This window comes from Dermacentor silvarum, chromosome 8, assembly GCF_013339745.2.
Source record: "Dermacentor silvarum isolate Dsil-2018 chromosome 8, BIME_Dsil_1.4, whole genome shotgun sequence".
In the NCBI taxonomy this organism is placed as follows: domain Eukaryota; kingdom Metazoa; phylum Arthropoda; class Arachnida; order Ixodida; family Ixodidae; genus Dermacentor; species Dermacentor silvarum.
The window spans coordinates 92,585,878-92,611,874 of NC_051161.1; the positions used below are offsets into that span (position 1 = coordinate 92,585,878).

General features: G+C 45.9%; 1 protein-coding gene across 1 annotated transcript in view; it reads left to right on the forward strand.

Moving 5' to 3' along the window:
• Positions 1-25,413, forward strand: part of LOC119462281 (cytochrome P450 3A6) — a 39,355-nt gene extending 13,942 nt beyond the window's left edge. The window contains exons 8-14 of the mRNA XM_049672444.1: positions 1,791-1,926; positions 6,009-6,099; positions 6,879-6,987; positions 7,557-7,645; positions 10,194-10,334; positions 18,331-18,496; positions 25,011-25,413. Of these exons, the coding sequence (XP_049528401.1) occupies positions 1,791-1,926; positions 6,009-6,099; positions 6,879-6,987; positions 7,557-7,645; positions 10,194-10,334; positions 18,331-18,496; positions 25,011-25,112 (834 nt within the window). The 3' untranslated portion in view covers positions 25,113-25,413. The remainder of the gene's footprint in view (positions 1-1,790; positions 1,927-6,008; positions 6,100-6,878; positions 6,988-7,556; positions 7,646-10,193; positions 10,335-18,330; positions 18,497-25,010) is intronic.
• The last annotated feature ends 584 nt before the right edge of the window (positions 25,414-25,997 follow it).

The window sequence follows — 25,997 nt, forward strand, 5'->3', positions numbered from 1 at the left end:
CACATGATGAAGTTTGTATGCAGCTGCACTATACCTCACTTCGAAATTGTGAGGTAGTTTTTTAGATTATGCAGATTAAAAGAGAAAAACTTGCAGTGGCAGATATCCCATTGAAATAATTGAACTGTATTGCTCAAAGAGGCGGACATTACTCACACGATACTTTCAAATGTATATTTAAATAAATAACAAAATTTCGCTAGGTATGTTACTTACTAATTACTTTATGCAAGTTTGTAACTTACTAATCGTAGCGGGCGAGCTTTCAGGTGACATTCACAAGATACGAATTCTCAGGATAACACTGGTTTTGAGATGCGCGCAAACTCGCGGTGAAAAGGCACTGCTGTTCCTATTATTTTTTTTAACAGAACGCCGTTTTAGATATTGAAGCATACAAATAACTGGAGCGCCAATATATTTCGTTGCACAATTCTGGAATGATTATTTCGTAACTATTGTCATCCTGAGAACCCATTTCAAGGTCATACAAATTGCCAACTCACCAGATACAACTCGTAAATTGCAAGATGCGCTGTGAAGCAAATAGTGAAAACTTAATTAGCGAAACTTGATTAAGTAGTCGATTATCCACGTTGATTTCTGGTGCAAGTAATGTCTGCCTCATTGAGTAATTCACCTCATGGACTAGAGTTGTCCAATTTGGCACAGGCAATTTCTAAAAATTTTGTATACATGACCTGTGAAATGCATGCCATGTATCAGGCCAGCGAAAAAAGAACTGTCACTTGGTGTTATTGTGGTCAATCGCCTTCAAATTAGTTCTCTCCTGCTTCCAGACACGGAGTCCTCTTGAATCAGTCATGGAACCACTCCTTGGGAAGGGCTGCTATGACAACCATATACAGCGTTGCATTTGATTTTCTCTCGATTTTCAACGCGCGTTCCTTTCAGATGCGTTTCGATTTTGGTGAACAGTAAGAAGTCGCACAGGCCCAACCATGTCCAGAGAGTTGGCCCCACGAAAAACCAAGAAATACTGTCCCATGCCAAGACAGACTGAATCACGTCAGCTGCATTAACATGGCCTCTATCCTGGTGCACTTGCCAGTTCCTCTGTCAAAATCCTGGGCAATAGTTTGCATTCATTTGCTATGTTCCCCATTTGTCGTTAAAATGACATTCCCAGCATTTCGATTGCTATCAATCGCTGAATAATTCTGTTTAACATGGTTCCTGCTTCATAGAGAATCGCATCATCATGGCTTGTCTAAGATCTCCCAAAGAGCGGCTCACGTTGCACTCATATTCGGCCTTCCTCGAACCGGTTGTGCCACATCTTGTTTAACTTCTTCATGACCGTTTCGTCAGCTGGAAATGCTGTTTGAATCTTCCGAATTGCGTGTGCTTGACTACCGCCAAATTTTGCACGTAAATTTATGCAGTATGTTTGTTTAGCTTATTTCGACACTTTCGCCCATTTTAAGTTCCACTGAGACCAGACGGGACGAGAGGACAGAACTGAACACAAATGCACCTGCACAACAGCAGACTCTACTGAAGGACACGCCACGTGCAGGCTAAGCACATCACATCCCACATCGCACAGTGTGGCCAACCTGCGTCACAAAGTTATCTCTAAAATATATGAGATCGGATACTTGCCATACACAATTTTAGCCTAAAAATGCACCAGGTGTATCCGCATTGTTCACAAACAGAACAATTGCCTTCAATATACTCGGTGCAATAGCATCGCTGCTGCTTTACTCAACTGTGCTCGACCATGACTTCGCACGTTTTTCGACGCGCTTTTTTTCTCCGAACAGCTCCGCCAAAAGGACCTCTTGCAGCTGATGATAGATGCGAAGGATGCACACGTCGACCTGGACACAGTCACGTCGGCCCAGCTAACAGCCGGAGAAGACAACGACCAAGAGCTGCTGCAAAACAAGGCCGCTGGAGGTAAGGCTCACCCACTACGGACAGTATCACGGACGTGCTTCTATGCAAAGCTGAGAGGTCGAAGTTTGTTCTATGAAAGCGCAGAAGTCAAAGTTGGTTTAGCGGGCAGACATCTGCTGCTGAACTCACAATATATTTTAACGACTGCTTGTTTTCTTTCTATTTATTCTCATTTATTCTCTATAACGGGACCGTCTTGCGACACTATAATCATTGCAAGACAGGCAATAAAATAGTACCGGTAGTTTTTCCAGCGCACTCAGTAAACGGTTGTCCAGATCTATTTTGTTCACGTGACTTGTACGGTGACGCAGAGACCACGTGGTGGTCCTGGAGAGCACTTGCAGAATTTTTCGCCTTGTAAAGGTTAGTACGCTGTTCGGAGCCCAATGCAGTGCCGGACGAACACAGCTTCACTTCTGAAGGAAGTGCCGGCAATCAGATTGAGCACGCGCATTTGTTATACGGGAGGACGGGTGTTTTGGTGAAAGTTATGCAATAAAATCATACAACTCTGTAGTAAAAATGGAAGACACATTTTTCGGGCCTGATGGCATCAAAAGTTTGTGCAATGATCGCTCAATAACGCTAACATTAAATCCGCTACTTGCACTTTTAATGGATAATTCAGAGAAAATGTTGCAACTGCTGAATTGAAGATAGTAAGCGGTGTTCTCATTAAGCAAGCATCTGAAGGTGGTACAAGTTTTAAGATATTCATTAGCAAACGTCCGGCCAAATGGGATGGCTCATTACTTTCCTTGAACGTATTCCTTTAAGGGGCGCAAGGTGGAACCAAGACAATTAATAACAGCCAACGAGTGGGCGCATCGGGGTGCACACACATGGGCGGCGCACTATTTGACCTTAGACGGCCTCGCGTTTGACATTGGATATGACTAGGAAAAGAGACTCACATTTAAAAAGGCAGGCTGACCTTTCGAGGTGAATACCTGCTGACGGTAGTCGAGGAAAAAGAAGTATGTTGCTTTTGTCAACGAACCTCGCCTAATGACAGCATGGTGACGCGCCATTAAAATCCCTCCCACATCATGTAATTACGAACCGTTTTGAAAAATTCTTGTGGCAGATCCTTATAAAGTGCACAACACTTTACAATTTCCGATGTATAAACGACATTTATTATGTAGCTTGGTGAGGGGCCCTTAAAGCGATGCAGTGCAAACGTTAAAACGTGGAATAACAGTCAATTACGGGTTATATTACGCAGACAAACATTTAAAAAAAGATATTGTTAGGTTGCCTTGAACACTCAGTGACTGCAAATATTCACTGAAAATTTGTCCTCAGGTTACTAAATGTGGAGTTTATGATTGAATAATACTTCAATAAAAAGATGATAGGTTATCATCTTACAGTTGTTGATGAAGACGTGTTTGAATGATGTGTCGCTGAAAAAAGCTGCTCCCTATATCAGCAGCGATTAGTGCCCACACCGCCATGGGGCCGTAGTCGTGCGAGCCAGCTGCGATGCTGCGCCGAGCCAAACGCCAATTTTTTTATTTGTTATTACAGTTAGCACGAGTTAAGTCGTAGGCTTGGTTTGAGCGGTGAATTAAATTTAATGCTTAAGTTTCAAATGACCCATTGAGCGAAATGCAGTTTCACTGACGTGAAACCTGGGGAGGTGCGAAGCATGCAGTGATGCATCGCTAATGGGGTGATACTGCCTTAAGCAATGGCTCATAACCTCGTAAACGCGGCCTCCCCATTACGGCGACAGACACAGAGAGAGAAATAACATTTATTAGCCCCAAAGGAACTAAAGCCCAAGCCGGGGCCTCCTGGTAGGCTCATGCCTCCTGGCCCAGCACGTTCTTGGCGTGCTGCACCAGAAGCGGCCACCATAGTTTTTCAAACCTTCGTGGGGGAGTGGTCCACTCCTCCCAGCTGCCAGGACGCTGGTTGTGTGGTAATTTGGAAGTATTGTCTTTTTGAAGATCGAGTTTGCAGGGAACTCCCACAAGATGTGTTTATTTGATGGATAGGCCCCGCACTGTTTACAAGTGGAGGAGCCTGGGTCCTTGTTAATATAATGCGTATAGTGTGGTGTGAGTAATGTGTGTGTTTGTGCTTTTCTTATGATTGAGGGGTGCTCTCTCGAATGCTTGTAGGATGGTGTGTTGAGAATTGTTGATGCTTCCCTGCGAGACTTCAAAATATGTATCCTTTCTTTCCGCTGCATCTTCTACTCTTTTCTGGGGTTGTAAGTATCTTCAACAGGCCAAAGGATAGGAGGTCCCGGATTTTCTGCGCGGGTGAGCCGGTGTGCTCATACATTTCCTCGCAATCCTTGATGGCCTGGAACCCATGGTATACGTATGCGTAGAAGGGGGTGAGCATGCACGTACTTGTGGAGCTTTATGTGCATGGGGTAAAGAAGATCATCATTTTGAATGTCTCTGCGAGCTCTTTGACTGTCTGTTCGGATTGTGATCGTGTCAGATGTATCTGTCATTTACGTTATGGCGAGCCTTATTGCCAGCAATTCCGCGTCGTGAGGCGTTGGGACTCCCAAGTAATTTTTCACAAGCGTCGAGTCATGGCCCACGACTGCTGCTTTGCTGATTTCGGCATTATGACTGACATCTGTGTAGTACGTGCTTTTATTCTCTTTCCTATGCATTATACTTGTTCTTTTTGAGCGCCTATTTCGATTCTACGCTGGAATGATGAGCGGCAACGCAGCCAGCTGTTGAAGAAGACGACGACGACGAACGCGGGAGCAGTGGCACGAGCGCGTGCCGAGCGCGAACACGAGCCGCTTGCTTATATACCGCGACTGTATACGATGACAACGACAGGAGACGCCGACAGCCCGAGCGCAAAGGGTGCTTCGCAGCTAAAAAAAAATCACCGACAATTACGATGCTTCGTAATGCAAAATTCGAGCGCAGCTCTTCAGGTATTTTAAAGTGACCAGTGGCGTCGTTCATTGTTCAGAAAGAAAGAGCAAACACGTCAACGCGTGTCTAGCGCGGAACGCATTCTCATGCGCATTCTCTAGCGGTCTTGACGCGGGCGAAGTAGCGCATGCGATGTGGAAACAAACCACATGCCAGCGCTTTGTTTCCATATATGGTATCGGTGGACGCGCTCGCCCAGCGCTCACCGCTTTCCTTAGTAATGACGGCATTGGCGCACCACGGCGCACGCTAACTACGGCGCCATCTCGTAGTCTTGTGCGGCACTCTGCTTTCCTCCTCACCCTTTCGCCATACTCTTCTCCTCCGCTTTCCACCTCATGCTTTCACTGCAGCCTTCTACTCCGCTTTCCCCCTCGCGCTGTGTTCGCTATCGCCGTATTTCATCCCCCGCTGCGCTCCGCCTTTGTTCTTTCATCCTTCGCTGTGCTCGTTCGCTCGGTTACGCCGAGGGACTCCGACGCTCAATGAAGGAACGGGCGCCTATGAGTTGCGCTCTAAGAAATCAAGCTCCTTGTTCTCTGTTGATTCGTTCTTTAGAATTGATTAAAGGTCCTTACTGAAACCCCCGATGCGTTACGTAATAAAAAAAAAAACAGGCATAGCCGTGCAGACTCAAGATATGCGCAGTGTCTCTGCAATGGTGATCCGAAAGAAGGTCACCGCCCGCTGCGCCCACGCACAGGCAGAGCTTGACTGAAGCTCAGTGTTGGTGGGACGTGATGAGCGGGAGCTCATAGGAATCGATGCCACAGCTATAGTCGCCTACAGACATGCCCTACCGGTCGCTGGAAACCCGCAGGCTGTGTGGCACGGTCAGGCTTTTCTTTTGATCCATAAATGAATCAATTTCTAAAGAAGACCGTGGCAATCTACGCTGATACACTGAACGTCCCGAATCCAAATAGGTCAGTTGCACTAATACCGGAAGCTTGCTAGTCCCGAATAAAGGCTTAAAGAGCAAGACCAACGGCGGTGACACCTCGAAAATCCCGCACCGGCACCGAAGTATCTTCTGAATATGCTTTTAAGGACCCATTCAGTGCTAGCACATTGCGCTAGATGTTCTTTCACGCGCCGCTAATGCATATATGCGAATCATTTTGTGTGCTAAGTACGATTTCCTGGTTTTTGCAGTGAGTACAAGACGCGACCTGTCTGTTTTCAACAAAGCCATATTGGACGATGATGACATCACGCAGAACGCTTTCGTGGTTCTTGTCGGAGGGTAAGTCGCCATGATTAACGAAATAATATATGATGCTCGCATTTTGCAGGAATTCCCTATTCGCATAGAAAATCGCGCAATAGAGCATGCTTGTGAAGTATTTGCTTGCTGCTGTTCTCTGCAAAATGTCTAAATGAAATAAAATACTTCTATGGCCTCATTTGTATAATATCAGGCTTAATTGCCCTCAAGTGACGGAATACACCCACGAAAGACAAAGAAATCGGCAGAGACACTTAAGACTGCTTACGTGTGCGAATGCGAAAGCATTAGAGTCCCTTTGACAAAACCTTTAGTCAGTGAGATGCCTGCCTGGCGTCAGATGGCTGCCTGACGTCATATGGCTGCCTGACGTCATATGGCTGCCTGACGTCACACGTCAGACGTGAAATGTGAAAATACGAACCCACTAGGCACACCTTTATTAAGCGAGAACCATGGAGCCGCTGTGGCATCGGAAAAGCGTGCTCGCCTCGCCCCCCCCCCCCCCCCTCCCCAGAGGCCCGGGTTCGATTCCCATATAGAACGAAATTTACAAAACTTTCCCTTCAATGGCATAAATTTAATTTGTTTACAGGAACCTTGCTGAGAATTTGACGTCAATCCGAGCATTTTTCACGGGTTCTTACTCTTTGCGCCATCGGCCATTTTTGGTACCATCGCTCGGTCACACCGCCGCCAGATTTTCGCGCAATGGAGCATCTAATGCTTTCGCATTGAAAAACGTCCGAGTTTGTTTTTGCGTATACCACTTTGACTGCGTTCACTTACCCATTCAGGTTCGAGACCACGAGTAACGCTATGGCCCTCGTGACACACATGCTTGTGCACCACCCGGAAGCGCAGGAGAAAGTGCGAGAAGAACTGCTGTCAGTCGTGGGACCCGAGGTATGTGCCGAGCTGCGTTTATGTTTGTCCGGTGGCGCTGGCATAGGGTGTGAAATGATGCGTGAAGAAGTAGGGCGGCGGTGCGCGTGAAACTGGAATAACGCAAGGTGCGGAACTGGCCACACATATCACATTTTAGTGTGTGCATGCGCTGATTGACCAAATGCTCGGCCTGCGTTGATTATCACGTTACCACACACACACACACACACACACACACACACACACACACACACACACACACACACACACGCACACACACACACACACACCCATATATATATATATATATATATATATATATATATATATATATATATATATATATATATATTTGTGTGTGTGTGTGCGTGTGTGTGTGTGCATGTCTGGTTTTCAATATCAAATGTGGTGCAGCGGTTACCGAGAAAAACAATTTCTCCTTTCCCATGTATTTAGATAGGAGCCCCCGTGCAAAAGCTTCCTCCTAAGAAAACCTAAAAATATAACTAATGATATGATTACTAAATAACTCATACTTTCATGTAGTTCAGACTTCTTTCTTTCTGATGCAAATGCTTTCTTTGCAGGAAGCCATCACCTACAACACCATTCAGAACCTACCCTATATGAACAGTGTCATTCAAGAGACCATCAGACTTTACCCCCCGGCATTCGCGTGAGTTTAAATTGATACCCACGTAACATCTGCTCACGGAGACGCGCTGCTGCATTCTACTTTGAATGCAAAGGTCCAAACTGAAACTATAGTCTCTGTGTTTTATATATACCACTCTACCCTTTGCTACCTACCTTGGACCCAGCCATTGAAAAACACCCTATGTTAATTTCATAACATAAATCACTTTAAAACTTTGAAAATTTGCATGTGATATTGTATTTTCGTTTGATTCGCTGAAGAAGCACAGTGTCAGCCTCAAAGTAGAGTCTTATATGTAAAGAGATGTACTACAACATAGGCTCTGAGAAATGAAGTGCCTATCCTAGGACGCAGATGAACACTGTTTCTGTCACGGGTTCTATATGTCGGCCAGAAAGACATTGCAGTCAAACGGAGTACATTTTAAAAGCGCGTTGAATGAATTGGTGTTCAACACTTGACTACCCTGGAAACGCAACATCAGCAGCAGCCGGGGCATACAAGAACTCTTCTAGACCTTTTCACAACGAAATGGCGAAAAAAAAAAAAAACCGCCATAGGATGTCCCTTGCAAAAGTGGCTGTTTTTGCACTCGATGCAAAGCATCATTCTGATGGTTGCTGTCTCCACCGCAGACCAATATACCTCTAATACATGCCTCCTTTCCATGTTCATCACTAAAATTGGGGAAATGCGTGTTTTATCCTAGCACTCGAAGCCCCATTTCGACACTTTACGCTCATTCTAAATATTCGCCCCTCCCATGTACAGTCTGTGTCACACTTAGGGGAAAACTCGGAGCGCCTTGCAAGGCACTCCGAGTTTCCCCCTAAGTGTGAAACAGATTGTACATATTGATCTTGTTACTGCGTAGAAACGAACACGAAGCCGCAGCCAAATCTGCAGGCTACAACAGTGCCGCGAAGGTGTCCATTTAATTCACTCTGTTTAATGGCGTATTACACCTTTAAATGCACAGACGCAAACACGACGCCAGCTGTCGAATTACTGAAAAATGGTGCACACAGGCTACAAAGGCAGGTGGGGAGAAGGGATGCAAACATAGCACCATATTCTCAATCGATCGCATCATGGATATCGTCCTGAAAGCGTGTTCATTGGTTGAGCGTGGGAAATGCACGCACACAAATAGATTGCCACACATCAACTTCGCGTTATCCTCCAAGTGGTCGAGCTCCAGAGTACATTGACAAAAAAAAAAAAAGTGCGTAGCTTCTAGTGAAGCATTGTGCTACAGGTCGCGAACGTAAAAGTTAATCCATTGCCGAAACTGGTTGATCAAGAAGAACCTTAGTCAGAGCTGCGACCTTTGTTCTAGGTGTAGCTATGCTCACGCATTCGTTGGTATTATCTGAGCCATATAAATTATAAGGGACAACCTGCCGGCCAGGGTCCGGAAGTATGGTTTCGACACGCCTTTCATTAAAGGTCCTGATATTGAGGAAAAAAAAAAACGTTTGAGAGATCGACGCTTTTCGAACTACCATACCGATGTCCACAACCGAAGTTTCGTTCTTTTATTTTTATCACAGTGTCTGAACACCACCACTACGTTTTCTGCGGATTTCTCGCCGTGTCTAGAAATAATCATTGCACTTTACCTCGTAAAATGCAATCCCTACTCACCTGCAAACAGATTGCTGGTCTCAACAAAGGTCGGAAGTAATGAGGCATTTGCCACTAGTTTCGCTACATGCCATAAAAAGGCCCGGAAATCGTCGCGCAATTTACGTTGGCGGTCTGATCGACTAGTGTAAAATCATCATTATACACTCGCATCAGGCTCCAAACCTGTGGGATTGCATGAAATTTCCTTTGTTTTTTGTAACATGTGACGTCACAATCTGCCACGTATCTGTTGAAACTACACATAAAGATTCAAGGATGCCTAGTGAAAATTTACGGCTTTAGTTTCAATGAAAATAGCCAGTTTCGCAATTCCGTCTATGACGCAGTGATAGGGAGCGCACGAAATTGTCTATACCCTTGTTGCATCTTCGAAAGCCTCTGAGATTGTAAGAATGTTCCCCAATCGTCGGGAGTTAGTGAGAAATGTACACTAAACAGTCATCTATGTAAAGCATCATAAATGTACGGACAATATCAAGACAAACACTGAAGAGTGTCTTGAGTCAAACATTTACTTGCTATACATTCAGCATTAGTAGCCATGCAAGATGCATCAAAAAACAAGCAAAAAAGTTAGTAAAATGCACTATCACTTCTTTTCATGATTCGATTGTATCATTAGCATGTGCAATGAATAAAGGCAATGTGAATAAGTCGTTAACGCTGTTGTATACAATAATTCGCTTTGTTAGGATTCCTTGCAGCCAGGTTCGACATTGTGATACCTACAGCACGACTTTTTAGACTGGCGTTGATCAAAAAAGTGAAGTCACAAGCACCCGCGCATGTTTACAGCAAAATAGCAATAAAAAGTGACTGAAATTAATATTCTTCAGTTAAATGCTGCGGAACCGGCGTCAATACCGCAATAATCTTTAACATTGCATCCTCTGTGACTGCTTTCTATCGTGAGTAGGGTCGTGACTCGTGAGGCTGTCGTCGACAAAGAGTATGGGAAGTTTCGAATTCCCGCCGGCACTGCTATCATGGCGGCGGCAGAGTACATCCACAGGGACCCTCGGCACTGGGACAATCCTGACGAATTCGACCCGGAAAGGTGCGTGTTTCACAATTTTTATGGCAAAGTAGTGCATTTCAATCGTTTTACAAACAACAACCTGTGTTTGTTATCCCCTAGTGGTTGTCGAGGTAGTTTACCATGACGGCCTTTTCCCTTGCTGATCTCAGAGAAATAGAATTCAGTACAACAGTAGGCACGGAACAGGTACTAGGATAAGTAGAAATGTTAAAGATTACTATATTTTTTACCTCTCAATCTTTTTTTTCCTTAGAGTTCATACACAAAATCCACAACACGATATTAAATCCCGCGTTAACCTGGTAGTCTACGTTGTCTCGATGGGTTGGTTATTAAACTTAAATGCCCCAAAGGGATACCTCGTTCACGAGAGATGCCGTAGTGGAGGGCGAAATTTAACAACCACCCCTGGCTCTTTATAATGCGTGCACAATTACTTTTAAGCTTATTGCTTCTTCGCACATAGAGATCGCTCCAGCCAGAGCTCTCAGGCTGTCGCCTAGATGCTCTCTGCATCGTTTTGAGCCCACGCGAGCATCTGCTCAGAAGCTCTAGAGATAGCGCTAGGACATTCACGTTATACCGGCATGCATGCATCAGCCCACATCAGTTAACATAGGACATTTCTTGGCGGCTCCGATATCTTCTGAATACAAAGCACTTTCTATCCCTTGCAAACACATACACACGCACAATCGCAAGCATGCAGGGATATACAGGCATACAAAACAGAAGAAAGCTTCTTAGAAACATTATAGCACAGCCTAATTTCAGAAAAGAGCAGCGTAACTATACACATACACACAGATGCGCCATGCCTGTGTCAATATCTGTCGGCCTGCGTATGGTATGAACAATATAGTGTGTCCTTTTGCTGTGACAGTGTTCCGAGAACTTGGTGAGCAGGGCTGCAGCTGCATCAGTTGCGTGCCGAAGTGTGTGTGTGTCAAATTATGTGGTTCTTCATTTGACAGCTTCAATGCTGCTCTCGTGGGGGGACTATCATTGATAGGGTGACTTGTGCAAGGCAATGCGCAGAGAAAATGCACTGTAGTTAGAGCCCCTGGCCATCTGACAGCACCGATATAAAAGAAGTTGCCTAAGGAGAGAGACAAATGAAAGAAAAGTAGGGAGCTTAACCGGAAGAAAAATCCTGTCTGCTATCCTACACTGGAGGGTGGAGGAGGGTGACGTAGAAATCTAAGAATTAAATAGTTGAGAGAAACAGAGCATAGGCACACGATCGCTGCAATTCACAGCACAGTACAACAGTTAACACTTATCAGTGCTAAAATCGCTCGTGCAGGTTTGTTGTCAGTAAGAACTGCAACAATGCATTCGCAGCCCTCTGCTCCGACGGCTTGTGAGGTCAGTGTTCTAAAATAATTTGTTCTGGCAATGGTATGTCGTCGATACGAGCTAGCGCGGTCGCAAGCGTTTGTCCCTGCACATGTCTCGCACAAGACGTGTTCGCTCCTTCTCGAGAGCACAGTTGCCACAGGTAGCGTTGTCAGCCCTTCCAATACAGGAAGCAAAATATTTTGTTAAGGTTGCTCCTAGTCATAGCCGAAAAGCAGGGTGGCATCCAGTCACCGGAGTCCTGGTGGTATGCAAAGGCGGAGTTTGAAAACTTAGTGTGTGCCACATAGAGAGCCTGATGACTCGCGCCAGCACGCAAAGCTTTTTATTGCTGCATCGAGCATGACAATGGTATCAATCCTTGTGCGCGCTCTTCAAGAGCTGTCTGAGGAGAATTATCATCGTGCTCGTTAGCCACAGTGCCGCATTGACTTGGAAGCCATTGAAACGGTATGTTCTTTCTCGGTCAAAGTATGAATAAGCCCTCTGATCTCCGACACCAGTTGCTAGTGTGGTCGGCGCCGCAGGGCTAATAGTAAAAATGGCAGCGCCGCTTACGTATCGCTGAATACAGACCATCTTTGAGGTTTTCCTTGGCTGACCAGGCGAAGTGAAGCAGGAAGGGCTGCAAGTTTCGCAGCCATCGATGTCGTCAGGTGGAACGTCTTGAAGCCAAATACGGTGACTCGCTGGGAAAACGACGGCTTGAGAGTGGCGCTTGAGAGTGGCTGACACATCAGTGTAAATGTAGGCGTGGTCGATGTACCTGTCATGGAAAAGGAGCGGAGATAGCTGTTTAAGAGCAGGAGATGACAGTTCGGTACAATGCTCAACCGCATCCGGGACGGAGACGGCCTAGGAAAGTGAGACTGTCTCTCTGTGAACTTGCGCATATAGAGAGTGTCCCAGCTATCACGCAGCACGATTTTAAAAAAAGAGGAACGGCGTTACGCAAAGCAAACCTAGTGCGTATTGTTTCCAGTACAGTGGAGTTGCCGCCAGTAATTATTTCGTTGCTGAGATTTAATTAGGTAATTGTAATTAATTATCAAACTCGAGAAGTACTGTCCTAATTATCAAAGTGTCAATGAGAAAGTTCTAGAGCAAAATGAAAAACTACCGATACAGCTTTCTGTTGCTCAATACGTGCTACATAAAAGTGTTTTTCCGAGCGTGAAAGAAGCCTGCAAATGCACGCAAAGTGCCTCGAGCGGCCAGTCGCGCGGCAATTCTGCGTGTATTCGCGGGCTTCTTTAACACTCGAAAAAACGTATTTATGTAGCATGTATTGAGCAACGGAGAGCTGTATCGGGAATTTTTTATGCTGCTCTACAACTTTATTATTGACACTTTGATAATTAGGACAGTACTTCTCGAGTTATATAATTAATTACAATTACCTACTTAAATCTCAGTAACAAAAAATTACTGGCGGCTACTCCACTGTACTGGGAACAATACGCACTAGGTTGGCTTCGCGTAACGCCGTTCCTCGTTTTTTTTTAAATCGTGCTGCATGATAGCTGGGACACCCTGTATAAACTATGGCTATACGTAGAAAAAGAAAATGAAGCTTCAGCATATACAAAGACCATAGAGCTTCTTATAAAACTACCTAAGCACAAATCTAGCACTTCCTTCCGTGCGAGATCTTTAACGGACCGTTGTCATCATGGCGATGCCAGGGGCCGGGCTTGAGTGCAGGGCTTGAACGCGGACCAGCCAAAAAATCACAGCATATCCACGAGGTGAATGATAGTGAGGTGGGCGAAGCTCCGGAGGTTATGGGTGATACCGTTAATCCTCCGAGAAGTTCGCCCGATAAAATCATCATGCAAACACATGAGGTACGGTGAAGAAAACTTTTAGAGAAATTCCCGCTCGAACCGCTCGTCGGATCCTTGAATGTGAGACCGCTGCCACCGCTTGGTCACCACTTCCCGCGCACGAGCACCATCCGGGTCTGCCCGGCGCCGCACTCGCTTAGCCGCCGCTTCCCGCTCTCGCCTTTCGGGGTCCGCTGATCGCAGTGCACGTTTCTCCGCGGCGTCATTGGCGCGCACCGTCTCGGGATCTGCCGGGGGCCGCGCTCGCTTGGCGGCAGCTTCTCGAGCTCGCACCGCGGGATCCTGCCGACGAGCACGAGCCGCAGCGGCCATCCGCGCCCGCCGCTGCGCATCGTCCATGCTCCACCAACGATCCGACACGTACGGCCACGATCCAAGCAATGAGAGAGGCGCTCGCTCCCCGCGCATCCCCGCGCAGCCCGCGCAGCAGCCAATCGGAGAGCAGCGGCACTTCCAGCGCCATCTAGTGTCGATTCACACAAGCGCCATATTGCACACAATTCTAATGGACCAACGCCATCTAGGAAATGAGACGAGAAATGGTGATTACGACACAGATTGTGTACAGCGCCATCTAGAATATCGTCCCTGAACTGCAGTTTGTATGTACTTCTATGAGACAGCGCCATCTATTGCATTATACGGGAGATACTGCCGTTTACTGCCGGGAGATACGCCGTAGAACGGAGACGTGACAAGGTTAGACTAAGAGGAGCTACGCCCCTAAAAACAGTCTAGTTTCGCAAATTTGGTATGAAATATAAATAAGATGGCTTAGCTCAACCTTAACACTATTTGCAATAATTTTTAGTCACATCATGATCATCATAATGATTGTTATACTATATTTATGTCCACTGCAGGACGAAGGCCTCTCCCAGCGATCTCATAGTGCAAAGAAACGAAGAAACCTGAAACATATGATTTAAAAAAACGCACAGCGAGCGCAGAGCTTCTCGTCTTTCCTCAAGCTTTAGTGACCAGTCCGCCGGTACCATTCACGTTAGGTATAATCAGACAATTAAGCATGAGTTCTGTCGTTTTAACGAAAATGAGAAAGCTTTGAAATATTAATGCAGAAAAAAATACACTTTAGTCGCCGTGTTAGTATAAACTCAATCATTGTGACTGACAAACACACTGTCAAGTTCTGGTCCTCCAAGACATGCTCTTCCAAAGCCGCAGATTCGTCGTATTCCCATGCATATGCAAGAGCATCTTTATTTCTGGGAAATTGGATAAGGCTATGTGACAAAGAGTCTCCAACGAAGCATTTTTCCTTTTTTTGACATTAAAGTCTGCATATTGCCACATCCAATATTCGGAACGTAGAGAAAGATCGCTCATGGCAGAAGATAAGACAAGGTCCTTGGTGGATCGCTTTTCAGTTTGTCTAATTGAAGTGTCCTGCCCTGTTTTCCCAGTTCGTGCTGTTGGTGCACCGTGACACTGGTGGAGGTGCTGGGCAAATGTTTGGGAAGCCGGTCAACAGCTCCATATGCAGCGCTCAAAAAGCCTGTCGACATCACCGGTAGTAATGTTCAAAAAGAAAAACGGCAGCCTACGTTTTTGTGTCTACTACCGCAAGCTCAACCGCGTGACAAAGAAATACGTATGCCCATGGGCGCGTAACGACAATTCTCTCGACAGACTGAGATATGCCCCATACTTCTCGTCAACGGGCCTAAACCGTGGCTATTTCCAAATCGAGGTCGTCGAGAGAGACAGAGAAAAGACTGCGTTCGTAACGCCTGACGGGCTTTACGAATTCGAAGTCCTGGCTTTTGGTTTATGCTCCGCTCCACCAACTTTTCAGCGGCTCATGGATACAGTTCTGTCAGTCCTGGAGTGGCAGACATGTCTAGTATACCTCAACCATGTAATAGTTTTTCAGAAACGTTCGGGGAACACCTCAGACGGCTGCTGGTGGTTTCATAAACGATACGGTCCACCGGCCTAACACTGAAAGCAGAAAAATGTCACTTTGGGTTCGAGGGACTCTTGTTCTTAGGTCATGTGAGTCATCATGGTGTCCGCCCTGACCCCGAAAAAATCAAGGCCGTTGCAAAGTTTCCAGCGCCAACGGATAAGAAGGCAGAGAGGCGTTTTCTACGTCTCTGTGCGTATTACCGAATCTTTCTTGCCAATTTTTCACTTGTAGCTTCGCCGTTAACGCGCCTTACAAGAGAAGACGTTGCCTTCGTATGGGGCGAAGAACAACACGGAGCGTTTAATAATCTCTGACAGCGCCTGCAAACGTCTCCTGTACTGGCTCACTTTGACAAGGACGCTCCTATCACGATTCATACGGACGCTAGCAACGTAGGCCGATCTAGGCGTTGTGCTCGTGAAATGGCAAGACTCAGTCGAGAGATTTATTGCATGCACTAGCAGGACGCTCTCACATGCCGAGTTCAATTACTCAACCACAGAGAAGGAATGTATAGCGGTGGTATGGGCAATGAAGTTTCGCCCCTATCACTATAGCTTCAGTGTTGTCAGCAATCATCACTTCCTTTGCTGGCTGACGAACTTGAAGGATCGCACGTTGGAGCCTAAGGCTTCAAGAATTTCATATGAAAGTTGTGTACAAGTCCGGACTACAACACTCCGACACCGACTGCCTTTCAAGGTCACCGATTGAGCAGGAAGTCACAGAAGATGACGAAGACTTAGCTTTATAGGAGCTCTAGGCAGGACCACCTTTGCTCGTCAGCAGCCAGAAGACAGCGAGCTGATTCCGCTAATTGAGTTTTTAGAAGGCTGGATAATGAGCACGCCCAAAACATTTGCTAGAAGCTTACCATCATTCTGCTTCCGCAGCGATGTTCTCTGCAAGAACTTCACTTCAAGCGGAAGCAGTCGCATACTTGTCACCTTGACGTCTAGCTGTCATGATGCCTTACTAGACTGCACGATGAAGCGACATCAGGCCATTTCAGCTACACGTGAACACTGGACCGAGTGAAAGAGAAGTATTACTGGCCAAGGATTGCCGCCTTTGTGAAAAAGTAGATGCACAGGTGTCTTGATTGTCAACGACGCAAATCCCCACATTTGAAACCAGCTGGGCTATTACAACCAGTCCAAGTGCCCACGAGGACGTTTTCCCAAATTGGGATGGACCTTCTCGAACCATTGCCGACTTTCAATACTGGAAATAAGTAGGTAATAGTGGCCACCGATTACCTGACATGCTATGCAGAAACCAAGGCTCTTCTAACAGGCAGCGCATTCGAAGCAGCTCGATTGCTTATTGAAAACGTGGTTCTGAGGCATGGTGCAACAACTGTAATAATAACGGACAGAGGGAGTGCATTTACGGCTACACTACTAACGACAGTGCTTAGCCTCAGTGGCACGCCTCGTCGAAAGACCACCGCCTGCCATCCGCAAAACAAACGGCCTAAGAGAACGCTTGAACAAGACTATCGCTGGCATGTCGTGTATGTACGTAGACGTGGAACACAAAAATTGGGATGAGATTCTACCGTAAATCACATTCGCTTATAAAACGACGCAGCAGGAAACAACGCGAAAGACACCATTTAGCCCTCTTCGTGGCCGTGAAGTGACGATGATGCTCGATGCGATGTTACCACATGACTGGGGTGATACAGGTAGGGACGCCGAAGCTTTCGCTCAACGGGCTGAAGAAGCGAGATGGCTCGTGCACGTCCGAATCGCCCGAAAACAGGACAACAACGCTCGACGTTACAATCTACGGGGTCTGGACATACCGTTACAATCTACGGTATGCCCTGACGTCTCATGCGCGAATGTCACAAAAGGCAATGCAGTGTCCCACTCTTGGTTGTCGGCGGAGACATACATTACCAGTGTGTTGGTAATCGTTCGGTTTATTCGCTCCGTCAGCTCATTCGTCTGTGAATAGTACGCCGTGGTCGGGCCCTTTGTCATCGATCCGCCGACACAGAGCTAAGACAGCCTGAATGTACACGACGTTGGTTCAGTTGATCTTTGGGCCCAGTGTGAAAGTTTCTTTCTTGGCGGCTCGTTGGTGCGCGACTGGCTTCCCGAAGAGCTCCTGTAGTTTTTGCTTGCAGGTGTACCAACCAGTGAATTCTTCCTCGTGTGTTTGGAATCAACCGCGGGCCGTTCCTTTGATGTAGTAGATGACATTAGCAAGCATGATGGTTGGGTCCCACCGGTTGTTCTTGCTATAGTTCGCTCGTATTTAGTTAACCAGCTTTCGATGTCCATGACATCAGTACCTGAGAAGGTGCCAGGGCTACCGCTGTTATGGTAACCGAGGCAGAGCCGACGGGCCTCTCAGTCGACATGGTCGAATGACCTACAAGATGTCCGCCACGAAGTTCCGTGGTGTCCTTCGGATATAGCTCGCACCCACACCAAAGATGTTATCTGTAGATGTGAAAAATGTTTTAGATACAATATTTACTCAGTGGCAACAAGTGGCACCACAACAAAAAAGATGGCGGACCTGGACGCAGCTCGTCCTTTTCAGCTGCAACTGCTTCCTTCTTCGTCCGCAGGATAGGTGGCTCAAACTAGATTTAAATGCGTTCTGTTTTCCCGTATACAGCTAGGTCGTAAAGCATGTATGTGCACGTGTTCGCCTCGGCATAAAGTGGGCAGAAGGTCTTGCTGCATTGCGTAATTGTGAACTTGTACGTGCTTCTGTCACAACAATATGGAACACTGAAAAATTATATTTTATAAGGTACCAGGTAGGTCCTTCAAAGGTTTCTACCCCCGTGCGAGAATTTCGCGCTGCAGTTTCCTCCCCTATAGTATGCTGTACAAATATTGTTACCTACCACCAGGTTCCTGCCAGAAAACAAGTCGAAGATCAACACCATGGCCATGCAGGGCTTCGGAAACGGCCCCCGCAACTGCATCGGAATGCGCTTCGCGCACATGGAACTGCGGTACACATTCGCTCACATACTGCGGAAGTACCGGCTTGAGAAGACAGAGAACAGCGAAAAGGTGAGCCAGCACACAGATAAGCACGCAATGTTCACATGCACCATTAGAACATGGAAGCGACGCGCTGCCACGCACAAATACTGACGCAAAGAATCTGCCAAATAGCGCGAGTATAAAATATGCAGCAGATTCAACGAGTTGGAATATACATAAAGCGCAGCTTTGTGTGAGAGCATAAAGAGTCGAAACACGAGTGCACGCACGCACACAAGCACCCCCCCCACACACACACGCACGCACGCACGCACGCACGCACGCACGCACGCACGCACGCAACGACACACACACACACACACACACACACACACACACACACACACACACACACACACACACACACACACACACACACAAACACACACACACACACCACACACACACACACACACACCACACACACCACACACACACACACACACACACACCACACACACACACACCACACACACACACACACACACACACACACACACACACACACACACACACACACACACACACACACACACACACACACACACGCACGCACACACACACACAAATTATACCGAGCCTGTTGTTAAGCGGAGTTGCTGACTACCAGCGAGCACGACCGACGCCTTGAACGTATCATGGTTTCAGAGGGAGCATGAGCATACGTACGTAGCGCAATTCACACCCATTCTATCCGCAAAAAACATTTACTTCCTCATTACCGTGCTGCCGCGGATGCGCAAAGGCGAGCTTTCTGGCTCTTTTTTTTAACATAGTCTGCACGGCCGGCACCACCGCTGCCGTAGTTGCGCGGAGGCGAGCGACATCTGGAGGTGCTGCAAGGAACCCAGCGGCGCGAGGGCATCGCTGGGATTGGTTGGCTTTTACGGCAAGGGTACAGCCAGGCCGAAGCGCCCACGGTCAGAAAACCCGGCTAGATAGACAAAGAAAAGCTTCGCTTTTCAACGCACCGGAGCCCCACCAAGTGGCTCTAGAGGTCGCGGGAGGCAGAGTGAGAAGTGCGCGAGGGCTATTGAGGCCCAAAATAAGCCTAGAAACAGCATTTTAAATCTGAAGGGCAGGCTAGATGATTGATCGAGTATTCCGACATGACTACCAGCGGTTATTCCAGTGTTCACATGATCTGGTAACCTAGGTCACAACTGATTGCGCCATTGCGCAGGACACCGTTGCTGTATGGAAGTGGCAGCGACAGCACAATGACCCAACAGCATGGAATCACCACAGCAGGTGAAAAAAAAAAAGGCGAGAGCTTGCACTAGGCCGCGCAAAGCTGAAGACACCGCGAGGTTGGCTGATTGATTGCGTCTCTTGGTTGTAGCTAGATTCAACTTGACTAGCTTGAAATTGGCTACGTTGAGGTTTAACCTTGGTTAGCTGGTTTTTGTACGTTATCTGTGCTAGTATGAAAAGGCTCCGCCACAGCTGGTATGACGTCATGCTCCCCCATACCACTGCGCTTCCGACGTGCACCTTTCCAATACTACCGCAGCATTCCCAGAACTAGCACAGGTGACGTACACGAGTATAGGCATAGCTACAACCAAGTTTAAACCTCGACATAGCCAAGTTCAACCTAGCTACACCAAGGGAGCCAAGCATACGGCCAGCTTCGCTGTGTCTTGAGCTTTGCGCGGCCTAGTGCAAGCTCAAGTGCGCAACGGAGAGAAGAGAGGCGGGGGTCGGGAAGGGAGGAAGCTGACGAGGAGGAGACCGCGTGCGCATGCGCCGCGCCTCCCTCCTCTGTGTTGCCACCGTCCTGGTTGCCATGGCTACGGCTTGGCAGTTTCTGGATACGAACCACACATTACGGCTGGCTTAAAGATTTTTGCTGTTAATATTATGCGCGTTCAAGGAAGGTGACTAATTGTTCGTCCGCTCCTGTGGTGATACGCTGCACTAAAGACTTTCCGGGACAAGTACCGGCCCGAGGCGGTGACGTCCTTTGATAACTAGAAGCGACCGCGAGCTAATGCGACAGAGGCACTTAAGTCACTATGGAGCTTCTCATCTGAAACGTCGATAGTGAGCCTACACTAACCGTTACCCACTTCCTCAAATAGGCCTCAAGCCACTATTTAAATATAGGTCTTCTCTACGGAAGCAATCACACAATAGTTATGAAAAGAATAGAATATTCTATGACGATTATTGGCTGCTTACGAAACGAAAGGGATTATTGCATGAGACTTCCATAAGCGGGTACCACAAAGAACGAGAGACATCAGTTGAAGTTTGGCTTGACACGGATGCGCGCTAGGTTTTGTAATCGTCTCGCCTTTTTTCGGGCCCACAGCTGCAATACTTCATTGGAACCCCGTTATTTCCTATCTGTCTGATTTCGTCCGCACACAATCTTTACGCGGAAAATAATGGTGCATTCGTAGAAATAACGACTCGAGCGAAACTGCCAGCGCATCATTCGGTCACTTGTGGCTAGCGGATTATGCCAATTACTCCAGAGATCCGGCTCACTGCTCACAAACACGCTTAAACTTTGAAAAACATTTTCGCATCCACCATTTTTGTGTCCACCAAAATGCATTATGGTCTTTTTAGACCATACAGCAATTTTTAAGATCGTTTGTAGCAAATAGCGCGATTACTCGCACGAGAAATCGAAATGCGAAATTGAATAATTACCTCTGTAATTAATTATTTGTTTGGGAGTTTGCAAGGTACATCCACTTAGAACGACTTCTAAGGATAGCACGGGCGTGAAACTTGAGGTAAAAATGCTATTGTTACACTTAGTTTCTTTTAACAAACGGCAGTCTTATGCATTGAAGCACAAAAGTAACTGGAACGCCCATGCATATCGTCGCACACTTTGCGAACGAATATCTCGAAACTAGTGTCATGCTAAAAAATAAGTTTCAAGTGGATCGCCCTGCGAACTCACCTAATACAATTCATAAATTACAATATGTGCCATTAAGTAATTAAATAAAAAAATAATTGGGCAATTTTTGCTAACCGGTTGATTATTCATTTCGACTTCTCGCTCAAGTAGTCCGCCTCTTTGAATAATTCAGCTGAATAACTAGAATTACACTACCTGTCACTAGCAATGTTTAAAAATTTTGTACGGTAAAGAAAAAAAAAGACATCCTGTATAAGAAGTAGACAACTGCTTTACTTAATATAATTATAAAATCTTCGGATTCTGTAACCTATCTGCATTATTGCTTTGTTCCTCCTTCTCAGACTCGCCTACTGAATCTGAAGAATGTAATAAATAAATAAAAAAAAAAATAAAAATTGTTGTCTGTGAAAATTCTGCTTAAATAATCCCAGTGGCTTTCACCTATGTTTCGCGACTATTATGAAACACGGAATAGAAGGAAGGGGCAGCCACTTCACGGCCACATATCTCATCTACATTCATGCAACAATGTTTATAAAATACTTATCCACGTAATAACATGACCAGTTGATAGACGTCATTAGTAAGGACGTGCGTTCCAAATATCAGGGATGATATTACGTTATCTGACTGTTGGTTGCTGTTGTTTTGTGTTTGCTTTCTCGTCTATGTGTTACTTCTTGCACATGATAAAGTGTTCATTGTTATTATCATCAATATTATGTCGTTCTGTGCAGTGGCGTAGCCAGAAATTTTGTTCGGGTAGGGGGGGGGGGGGGGGGGCTCACGTTGCAGCGCGGCCTCCTCCTTCTAGAATTTGTCGAGGGATCAAATACATGAATAATAACCGCATTACCAATGCCATTGTATATTAGATACTGCAAACGAATTATTGAACGCTACGTACTGTCAAGTAAAATATGTATTTTTTATAAAAAATATATTCGTATGTCCCAAAAATAGTGGCAGAAATAACTGATATCAATTCTTCCGCGCTTTTTTGTATATTTATTAAGTAAATAAAATATCACACGAACTTTAGAACTATATATCAGTTTGAAACCAGCAAATCAGTGCGTGCAGCTTACATGAAAAACGTAAAGGCCATGAAAAGAACAAGTTGAGGACAAGTACTTTGATGAATGTTTGTCATTCAAGAACCTTGTTTACATTTTTGTACATATGCAAAGGCCAAGGAAAAACCTCCATGACGCTGTCAGTTGTTGCAATAGATTGCGCAGGAGCAGCTCTTACCGGTCGTGTATTGTAATTACACCGAGATTATAGTCGCAACAGTGAGTACATATAAAAAGCAGGAGTTCCGCAAAATATACATTATAAATGCGAAGATAGAATAGAATATACAAATGCGAAGATACAACTTGGTAATGTGCGCAAAAGTGCTACTGGAAACAGTTCACTGCTCGTATATACAACACCTCGCAAGAAGATATTTGAATATACGTATAAGTCTCCAATAAATCTACGTATTTAAGCAAATGTCACTGTATATAATGTGTCAAACAAGAGAAATAAACATGTTGCGCAGTCACAGATACTAAACTTTATGCATAAAAAGACAGACGATCCAGGCAGATGATCGCAGAAATCGTGATATGTACTTGGGCCATGCGGTGGTCGCGACCGCACCATATGGGTAGAGTAATAGAGGAATAATGCCGAAATCAGTACGAAAATATGTAATTTAACTGCCTGGAGAGCGGCAAAAAATATTCTGCATCTAAAATTAAAGAAGGGTATTGTTTCGGTTCAAAAAAGAAGTAAAAGCAGGTAGCTAAAAACGAAAAAAAAGGCCAAACGAAAGCCACAGATGATGCGGCAAGTTGAACTACCCAATATCCGAGTGTGTTTGTTGGAAAACGCCGCGCGGGCCGGGCTTTCAATGAGCAAGGTCGGTCAAAATTGGCGATTGATGTCCTCGTAGTTTTCGTATTCGCGTGATAATTTTGATCATGATGCGAACTATTAGCATAAACAGCGAAAATATCTGCGGTTTTAAAAGCTAATGAACAGTCATAGGTTTTAAAATTACGAGTTTATGCACCTGATGGAACAGAGCTTTTTACTTGCTTTGATTTTTGCTGTTTCGCTATCTAAAAGACAAAGTTCAGTCGGCGGGGAAGTTTAGCGAAGCGGTCTATGACTTCGGACACGTTGACGCCGACGTCTCTGTGGGTGTATAGAAGGGCCAGCCTAACCATGCGTTCCTCAGACATTGTAGAGCACAAGTATTTTTTTAGTAATCTCGTGTTAAAAAATATTCTCTCTGCGCTGACAGTGGTCACTGGAACGGTGACTAGAATCTGCAGCAGTTGGTACACATTTACATAGAACCTGCAGTGGAAATGAGAGAGGGCATCTATTCCGGTTCTCAAACTTAAAAACACTCCTTCGATATCGTTGGCATCCTTGTTTCGGTAGCTTGCACAAACAGTAAGCTGTTCGATTCCAGCAATATCCGCCGTTTCGTCAGCAAGTATAGAGAAGCAGCCTGCAGCGTTTACTTTTGAATCTAGGCTTTCTTTGATAATTTCACCACAAATTTCTATAATTTGGTATTGTACATCTTGGCTTAAATACAAGGCATTACTGGGGCAATTTTCCAAATGGTTCTTCAGATATATATGTATCTCCACAATCAGCTCGCATGCGAAGAAGCACTCTGAAAATACCAGTATTGCTTAAATCCATAGGACCACTGTCCCTGTGGCCATGGAGAGCCTGACCTTGTCGCCCGCAAACAAGAACTGCCACAATAATAGGCCGTTAACTTTCTTCTGTTTTCTCTTATTTTACATTGCCTGCCCTGGTCCAGCTGATCGATCACACTGGGCGCGCTTCCTGAAAATGTTTGGAGAAAATTATCAGCTGCCAGCTGACAGTCACGCTGATATTTAACATTTTCGTGTGTGTGGAGGAATGCGAACGCGTGCTTCCATTTCTGGAACTGCTTGGACATGAGGGTGCCAGTGCGCGGATTTTGGCCCAAGTTTATAAGAACATTGAACCCATAAAGTTCCAGAATTGAAAATCTAAAACACGCCTTTGGAAATGTCAGTGCACTAGTCACGTCAAAAGTTTATGACTTTATACCCGTAAAGTCTCGGAATGAAAATTCAGGCGCTCCGTAGATTCCGCGGCCGCTGCGAGATGCCGCAACGCGCCCTATCGCTATCGAAAAGCTCTTGAAAGTTTGTGCTCAGATGGTGCTCCCTGCGTTACGTGACTCCAGGTGCAAGGGTGTTGCCACGAAATCCAGCCTGAGTTCACAATGTTCGTGCCAAAATGTATTTTCGAGCGTGACAAAGACATTGTAGACAAAATACAGAATGATTCCCGGCGCCGGTGGTTGTTTTGGTCGGCGGTGCATGCCACCACGAAAACATTTCGAGGGGGGGGGGGGAGGGGCTGAAGCCCCATCAGCCTCCCCCCCCCCCCCCCCCCCCCCTTGGCTACGCCTCTGGTTCTGTGCATTCCTTGCTTTATGCAAATTATATACTCCCCGTCAGTGCAATGGGTCAGGCGGTGGCGTACTGTTCCTAACCCGGACCACATTAAACCCTACCTTCCCTATCCTGGACATATTAAAACAATTTATTAATTTGACTTAACTAAACGCATGCTCTGTTACAGGATCCACCAAACATCGATATGAATCCCCTTGTACTGAAGATCAAGAAAGGCGTCATAGTCAGGGCGGTGCCGCTAAAGGACCATGGGGCTTCTACGAAGTGACAAGAAATGATGCCTCCTTTATGAACTGTTAGTCGTGGTTTGATAAACCCACTCACTGCAGCTGGATATCAGCTGCTGTATTATCCACCGCATTTCGTCGACCATGCTTACGGTTATGTATGGTACTGATAAGAACATGAGGAGGGAGCGACATCAAGGCTGAGTTTTGCGGCCAAATCGTTCGCTACAGTGTATAACTTTATTTAAATGCTTGACGGCAATGTATATATTTTTGCCCTCAAGCAGTTCTTATGTATGCTTAAACGAAACTGCGGCAAAAAATATCGGTAAGCTAGACGTTCAAATTATGTTGCTTCGTACAATACTGACTGAGTGAATAAAGTTGCTTTCTAAGTTGCGCATCTGCGTTTGTGATACGGAACCTGTATGGAGAGTAACTGCGTGTCCGACCATTTATGAATCAACAAACATAGTGCTGTATCTACAACACACGCATAGTCACTAACCCCAGTTCGCACACCTTTCAAGGCTTTCGCCGAAACCTCTTTCACTACACAGTAGCAGTTAAATTGTGGGGTTTCGGCTGCAAAAAGGGAGCCATGAGAGACGTCATAACGGAGGTCATCAGAATGATGTTGACCCTCAAGGTTCTTTTTGTGTAATGAAGCTTTCTGTGCCACCCATTCCCGATGCATCACACACACACACACACACACACACACACACACACACACACACACACACACACACACACACACACACACACACACACACACACACACACACACACACACACACACACACACACACACACACACACACACACACACACACACACACACACACACACACACACACACACACACACACACACACACACACACACACACGCACACGCACACGCACACTACTATATATATATCC